Source organism: Hippopotamus amphibius, chromosome 9, assembly GCF_030028045.1.
Source record: "Hippopotamus amphibius kiboko isolate mHipAmp2 chromosome 9, mHipAmp2.hap2, whole genome shotgun sequence".
NCBI classification, from domain to species: Eukaryota; Metazoa; Chordata; class Mammalia; order Artiodactyla; family Hippopotamidae; genus Hippopotamus; species Hippopotamus amphibius.
This window is the reverse complement of record NC_080194.1, coordinates 103,678,803-103,686,709: the sequence shown is the minus strand read 5'-3', so window position 1 is coordinate 103,686,709 and position 7,907 is coordinate 103,678,803. Positions and strand designations below refer to the sequence as shown.

Sequence of the window (7,907 nt, the reverse complement as noted above, 5' to 3'; positions counted from 1 at the left end):
ATTCTTGAAAATATGTGTATACTGAGCCACTTCGCTCTACAGCAGAGATTGGCACAACGACGTACATCAACTATACTTAAACTGGAAAAAAAAAAAAAAAAACCCAAAAACTTAAAAAAAAGAAAAGACAGAGAGAGAGGTCATGACCTAAGGCATCGGGGGGTTAAAGACACTACCACCTCGATGTCGACCTCAGGTTTGAGTCGCTCTCAAGCACGGAGCAAGTCACACACCAAGGCAGCTTAAAACACACTCCTCTCCCGAGGACTCAGAGTCCCCTACCTGTAAAAGGGAACCAGCTCACACAGCGCAAACGAAAAAGAGCCCCCCCCCAAATGCCCACAGAGGCACCTACACTTCCATGCCTGCAAGGCTAGAACCTGGCTCTCCAAGCACCCCAGTGGGGCACGCTTAACGATTTGGGGCTGGAGGTGCCTTCAGAATCAGGCCGGAAACGCTGAAAAAGTCTCGGAAAGCTCGCGTTCTCCACTTTTCCACAAGACAGGAATCCCTACGCAACCCCGGGCTATGTTATTTGGGCTGAGGAGCCGTCTAACCGCTCAGGACAGTGACTATCAGCCTTCGGGAGCTGGGGCTGGGATTTCGGGCCTCTGTGGAGGAGGCCACGGAGGCACAGAGGAGGGAGGGTCCTCTCTCAGGACAGGAGTGCTGCGGAGGGCGAACGCCGGGGTCAAAGAGGAGCCTCACTGTCTGAGCCCGGAACAGCGACTTCTAGACGAGCAGTGTTGAGGAAAAGTCACCGCCTCGGGTCCCTCGGGTCTCTGTGGTCAACCTCCGTCCGGCACGGGGGCCCTCCTCTTCCCTTACGGTGGCAGAAGAATCCAGAAAAAAGCGGGAAGGCGCGAGGCGTGTTGCGCGCAGGCGCGAGCCCAACGGCTCGGCTCAGCGGTGGCAAAATATCGCGAGGCTTGGACGGGTGGGAGCTCGTGCTCACCACGTTCCAGTCACTAAGCTCAGGCAGCCTCGTGCGGCCACGAGCTCTCAAGCGTGCCGCCGTGTCACGTGGGCTCCGGCGCGCTGGCCACCTACTTTAAATCGGCTCCTCCCGGCCCCGCCCCAGCCCCGCCCCTCTGCCCCCAAATTCCCCCTCCATTGGCCGGGCTTCACACTGCACTAGTAGTAGCTCCTTTAATCCGGCTTCTCAACTACCATAGGCTGGGTTCCACCCAGGCCCCGCCCTTCGAATAAATAGCCACGCCTCCGAGGAAGGCCCTGCCCCTCCACCAACCTCCCTAGTCCTGTCGAGGCCCGCCCCGCTGCCGAGCTTCCCCAGTACATTGGCTTAATTTCTCCCTAGACCCCGCCCCTGAGGCCGGCTCCTTACCTTCATTGGCCGGGCCCCGCCCCAGACCCCGCCTCCTGTCCGGCTCTCGCTCCCATTGTCTCGGCAGATGCCGCCTGGTCCAGCGATCGTGCTCCGTGTTCAGTTTTCGGAGGTCGCGCTCTTTCTCTGGCCGGCGGAACGGTCCCGCCGCAGAGAACCAACTTCCCGAGTTCGGGCAGCTCTTCTTTCCTTCTTAGGACCCACTTTGCTGTCCCAACGTGGCAGCAGCTATGTATGCGCTGCGATCTCTTCTGCTTCTGCTGTTGCCTCTGTGTCCCGGTCCTGGTCCTGGACCCGGTATTGAGGCAAAGGTCACCCGGAGTTGCACTGAGACCCGACAGATCCTGGGGGCCCGGGGATATAGCTTAAGCCTACTCCCTCCCGCCCTGATCTCAGGTGAGGAGAAAGAGGAAGACTAGAGAACTGGGGGCGAGGGAGGGGGGCGGGGGCCGGTCCTTCCCATCTCACAATAACTCTCTTCCCTTTCAGAGTGGCCGTTATAATAATCTTTTCTCCTCACAGTAATAATGTCTCTTCTCCTCCCGAACTTCTTTACCAGGATCACAGTAACACTCCTCTTCACATAATAGCTCTCTACTCCACCCCCACCCCAGGAACCCCTTTCTAGTAATTAGCACCCCCCTCCATGTTTCTTTATTCACAGCGCAATTTGTTCCCCTCGCTATTTCCATGAGCCCCTTCTATGATAATTCTTTCTTACCAGGTAACCCCACCCCTCCAAACCCCATTCTTCCCATTGAAGCCATCCTGTAAGTCCTTAGAGGCCTGGGATGTGCGATATTAGACAGGCTACCTAGGACCCTCTCTCTGATCACTAAATTGGCCCATCCTTATCTGATCCCATGGCTAATGGCAGTGGACTTGGAATGGGTGAGGGGACAATAAGGAGGGGGTAGGGCCAGGTGGGAATGAGGTGGCAGACAATAGAAAAGAAACCAGACAGTTGGAAGAGAAAGGATGGTCCCCAGAGATCAGCAGGAGAAAGAAGGAATTTCACGACATGACTTCCCACCATTCCTTCGTGTCTGCTCTGTCCAGGTGAGCACCTCCGGATCTGTCCCCAGGAGTACACTTGCTGTTCCAGTGAGATAGAGCAGAGGCTGACTTGGGAGACTGAGGCCACCTTCCGAGGCCTGGTGGAGGAGAGCGGTTCCTTCTTGGTTCACACACTGGCTGCCCGGCACAGAAAATTTGATGGTGAGGACCTGGCGTCCCCAAACCTAACCTCACACCTCCTCTCTGTGCTCATGACCCCAACAAGCATCCTGTCCCCACTCCTGACTCCATCCCTAAGGCACTCCAGCCCTGGCTTAGCCCCCACATCCCAGCCTTAGGCTCTCTCAGGGTGCTGCCCCCCACCCCTACCCCCAATCTGCCCAGACCTCTAAGAGTTGCTTAATTTCTAATTCACTTGTCTTTTCTTTTCTCTCCCCATGCCCATCTCTTCCTGCCTCTGCCCTTTCACTTTTGCATTCTTCTCTGGCCTTACTCCATCTCACACCCCTTTCTCTGCACTTGCCACAGAGGTTTTTCGGGAGATGCTCACATCAGCTGAGCACTCCCTGTCCCTGCTCTTTCATCGCTCCTTTGGCCGCTTGTATGCCCAGCACACCCCCTTGTTCAGTGGCCTGTTCTCTCGGCTACGGGACTACTATGAGAGGTCCGGTGAGGGGTTAGATGATGCCTTGGTGGATTTCTGGGCTCAGCTCCTGGAGAAAATGTTCCCCCTGCTGCACCCACAGTACATCTTCTCCCCCGACTACCTGTTCTGCCTCACACGCCTGGCCTCTTCTGCTGATGACTCTCTGAAGCCTTTCGGGGACTCACCCCGCCGCCTCCGCCTACAGGTGAGGGGCCCCAAGGCCTGAGCTTCAGCCACTTTGACCTAGTGACCTCTGAACTGTGCACCACTCACCTCCAACCCAGTGACCCCCTTTTCATGCCCCAGTCACCCCTGATCTGGTGGTCCCTCTATCCTTGCATGGCAGCCATCTCTGACCTGGTGACCCCTATCTTGAGCCCCAGTCACCTCTGCCTGACCCAGTGCTTCTTGGTCTCCTTTAATTGAATGCCCCCACCCCTTTCTGTGTCCTAGTTTCACACAAGTTGCTGACCCACTCACCTGCTTTTGCCCCCCACACACACACCTTTCTGCCAACTCCTCCCTTAATCCCAATATCTTGACTTCCTCTGGTTCAACTAACTGTGAATTAGATACTTAATATTTAAGGATTTTCATTTATAGTATCTCATTTAATTATCATCATAATTCTATGAGGTAGATATTAACATTCCTACTTTACAGGTGACTGAACCTCCCAGAGGTTAAGGTCTCACAGCCAATAAGTGGTAGAGCTGTGTTTCACATCCAGGTCTCCTGGCTTCAGGTTCATTGTTCTAATACAAGTCCCTCTATCTCCAGGCCCTGTAAAATGTGATCCCTCCACCTCTTCCCAAACCCAGTTCCCCTTGGTCCTTCTAGACTATGATTCCTTTGATCCTCTTGAACCTGCCTCCCAGTACCACCTGCCATTCCTAACCACCCTGAGATAACCTTACAAACCTCAGCCCCACTCTGTTCATCCCCTTGGTGCAATCTCTCTGCCCCAGAGTTGACCCACCCTCAACAGTCCTGTGGTTTTTCTCACCTTCTTTCCCCTCCCCCAGATAACCCAGGCCCTGGTGGCTGCCCGGGCCTTTATCCAGGGCCTGGAGACTGGAAGAGATGTGGTCAGCGAAACGCTTAAGGTTAGAGGGGGTCTGAGTATGGGCAGGGCCCAGGGAGGGAGAGGAAGAAGTAGAAGAGGCCCCATGAAGAAGAGCCCAGTGCCAGCTGGCAGGAGAGGTCTGGGACCTTCCCATATCAGCCTTGAAGCCCTAGCATCCCAGGGTAAATCAGGAAGGGTGGATTGCGTCATGGCCTGTGACCTCCTCCCACCTCTGACTCTCTAATGACTCTTACCCCCTGCCAGCCTCTAGGGGCCTGCTCATCTCCATAGCATCACTGAGATTGAAGTACTGGCCCTCCTGGTTTTCTCCAGGACCCCTCAGTGGCTTTCTCTTCCCTGCTACTGGAGGCCAGATTCCTGGTTTAGTTTTTAAGGCCTTCTCTCGACCACCCACTCTCTCCCTGACCTCCCAGCCTTGCCTCCTGCATCCTCATTCTCCTCTCCCCCCAACCATGGTGGGCTCACTCTTGTCCCTGAACCTTTTCTCAGACCCCTCACTACCCCTCTAGTTCCATATCTCCCAAGAAGCAGTATCTGCAGCCTGGCCCCTAGGTTGCTAGGAGTCCCTCCTCAGATCTGTGGCCGTCCTGGGGTCACTCCTGCTGCCACATGGGGTCATCAGCCCTAGCTGTTCACGTCCAGCTCTACACTGAGAGCCGGGGAAAGGTGGGGTAGGGTATTTGATTTCTCTCTGTGCCCAGCACCAGGCTTGGCTGAGAGGAGCCAAGTATTTGTGGATAACACAGGCCTGCTCTCTGCTCCCAGATGCCGCTGTCCGAAGGCTGCAAGTGGGCTGTGATGCGTCTGACAGGCTGCCCCCTTTGTCAGGGGGTTCCCTCGCTGCCACCCTGCCGGGGCTTCTGCCTCAACGTGGCCCATGGCTGTATCGGCAGCCAGGGACTGGATCCTGACTGGGGGGCCTATCTGGGTGAGGGGATTCAGGAAGGCCTGGGAGGGCTGTTTGTGTGGGGGTGGGCAGGGTGGACCAGGGAGGGGGTGTTAAGCAGTACTGAGGGGAGAGGATGAGGAGGGGCTCTTCTCATGTCAGTTTCCCCCATCTAAGACCTGCTGCTTCCCTCCAAAGCCGGGGTAAGGATTTGTGGGAACATCCTACTTCTACTTCGGTGAGTGTCAGCCTGGATGTCCCCTCATTTCACCTTGTCTCTTTCTTCCCCCCTTTCAAGATGGTCTCCTGTTCCTGGCTGAGAAGATCCAGGGCCCCTTTTCCTTTGAGCTAGCAGCGCAGTCCATTGGGGTGAAGATCTCAGAGGGTCTGATGCATCTACAGGAAAACAGTGTGGGGGTGTCAGCCCAGGTACAGGGGCCATGAGAAGGCTGGGAGTGTCAGACTGGGAGTTGGCAGGAGGACAGGAGAGAGAAAGGTGCAGGGGGAGGCCCTGTGCTGGGGGGACAGTGGGGAGACACTGTAGGGTCTCTGGATAAACTGGGTATCGGGGACGATTGGAGTGTTGGAGTGTGGCTTTTACCGCGGGATGACTGTGTGTGGGGTCTCTTCCCGGTGCCGCAGGTGTTCCAGGAATGCGGGAGCCCCCAACCGGCGCCTGCCCGCGCGCGCCGCGCCCCAGCCCCCCGGGAGGAGGTGGGCCGGCTCTGGTCCGCTGCTGCGGCGGAGGAGGAGCGGCCCACGACGGCTGCGGGCGGCAGCCTGCCCCGGCTGGTGAGGGCCCCCTGGGCGGGCGCGGCGGGGGCGCGGGCGAGGCGCGGGGGCGCGGGGCGCGCGCTGCAGCTCCGCCCGGCTCTCTTTGCGTCCAGGTGTGGGAGCTCCGCGAGCGGCTGGGCCGGGTGAGGGGCTTCTGGGCCGGGCTGCCCCTGACTGTGTGCGGGGACCCCCGCATAGCGGCGGACCTCTCTCAGGAGGCGGCGCCCTGCTGGACCGGAGTTGGGCGGGGCCGGTGAGAGCCTGGCGGTGGCGGGCGGGCGGGGCGGCCTCCGGGGGGGGGGGGGGCGGGGCGGGGCGGGGCGGGAGCCTCCGGGGCTGCTCTGCTCGCAGGTACCTGTCGCCCGTGGTCGGGGGCTCCCTGGCCGGGCAGATCGACAACCCAGAGCTGGATGCGGAAGCCTCGAGCCCCGACCTCCAGACGCGGAGGCGGCGGCTGCAGCTCCGGGCGGCCACGACCAGGATGAAGGCGGCCGCCCTGGGACGCGACCTGGAGCTGGAGGACTGGGGTGAGCCCCGGGGCCGCCACAGGGGCCTCGCTCCGCCCGGCTTTCCGCGACAGGACCCGGGCCAGCCCGCAGCCCCGCCCCCTGCCTTCTGTAGTCCCTCCCCTCGCGTCTCCGTTACCATTCATTCATTTGCTCACATTCTGCACGCGTGTATTGAGCGCTTACCTCAAAGGTAGGGGGTAGAAGACTAATGAGAGAGTTTCTATCCCTGCGTTCGGGGTCCCCTAGGGGAGGCACTCTTACAGAGTGGTGGGAAGCTCCTGAGAGTGGGCAGTGGGCTGGGGGAGACAGGGGAGGGTGGGCAACGCCGGGAGGTGGGGAAGCGGGATGCGGGTGCCATGGGGCTGGCTCCCGAAGTAGAATTTGCCAAGGAAGCAAGGCACTGACATCCATTTTTTTCTCTCTCCGTCTCCGTCTCTCTGTGTTTCTCTTCCCCCACTCCTCTTCCCGTCTGCTCGCTGCCTCTGTGTGCGTCTGTTTTCTTTGTCTTTTCTTGTTTATCCTCTCTCCCCATCTGTCTCTCTTTTTGTCTCTGTCTCGTTGTCTCTTCCTGTCTCTCGTTGCCTTCTCTCATTCGCCTGTCTGTCTGATCTCTCTCTCCTCACCTTCCTGTCACTGTCTCCCTCCTCTCACCCTGCCTGCCCTTCCACCCCTCCCCCACCTTCCGCTGTTTTTATCTTGAGTTCTCTTCCTCCCTGCCGGTGGCTCTTTCTCTCTCTCTGTCTCTTGCTGCCTCTCTTTCCCATCCCTGTCTATTTCTGACCTCGCCCTCCCTGCAGAGGACGCTAGCGGCTCTGGAGAGGGACAGCACTATGCAGATGACTGGATGGCTGGGGCAGCAGCTGTGGCCCCCCCAGCCCGGCATCCTCGCCCTCCTCGAAGGGATGGTACTGGGGGCAAAGGAGGAGGTGTCATTATCCGCCACAGCCAGGACAGGAACAGGACTGGAGGGACGTCTGTCGGTTTTCACACCCAACCCTTCCTCATTCTCTTCCTCTCAGCCCTGGCCCTCCTTGGACCTCGATAACAGGGGAGGGGTGCCCTGGCATCAGAAGGGTTCATGGCCCTTCCCCTCCTCCCCCCTCAGCTGGGTCTGGGGAGGAGTTGAAGGGGGCTGCAGAGAGGATAGAGAAGGGACTTTTTGGGTAAATGGCTGGGGCCCCAAATCCAAGAGATTTCCACTGGTGGGTTGGGGGTGGGTGTTCACAATATTTATTTTGTCATTTGGTATCTGGGGAGGAGGGGCTGGGGGTATTTATTTAGGAAGGAGGTGTGGTCTCTCTAACCCAGCCTCTATGTTTGGGCTGGTGGTGAGCCCCAATGGGGAAAAAGGGAGGAATTTTAGAGTTGCAGGTGGGGGCTTGGGTTTGAAGGAAGCTGAAGGTGGGGGTGGGTGGGGTCACCCAGCCTCAGACATAGACAAAGCTGGGTGCTTATGGTGTGCAGGGCAGGGGACTAGGATGTCAGCATCTATGGGCCTGGGTTTTATTGAGTTTTTTCAGTATCACTTTCTTAAAATACACACACACGCAAAAAGCATATCTCATGGCCTTTGCCATCCACCACGTGCTTCACAAGCTTCCCCATTTCATGTTTCAGTGTTTGACTCAGTTTCTTCTATAAAT

At 57.9% G+C, this 7,907-nt stretch overlaps 1 protein-coding gene across 1 annotated transcript; it reads left to right on the top strand.

Annotated features, from left to right (window-relative positions):
- Positions 1-1,548: 1,548 nt before the first annotated feature.
- GPC2 (glypican 2) lies at positions 1,549-7,432 on the top strand. The gene is made up of 10 exons (XM_057750787.1): positions 1,549-1,741; positions 2,405-2,563; positions 2,891-3,213; positions 4,034-4,114; positions 4,861-5,023; positions 5,280-5,410; positions 5,624-5,773; positions 5,869-6,008; positions 6,107-6,282; positions 7,062-7,432. The coding sequence occupies exons 1-10, from the start codon at positions 1,576-1,578 to the stop codon at positions 7,307-7,309; spliced, it is 1,737 nt and encodes a 578-aa protein (XP_057606770.1). The 5' UTR covers positions 1,549-1,575; the 3' UTR covers positions 7,310-7,432.
- The last annotated feature ends 475 nt before the right edge of the window (positions 7,433-7,907 follow it).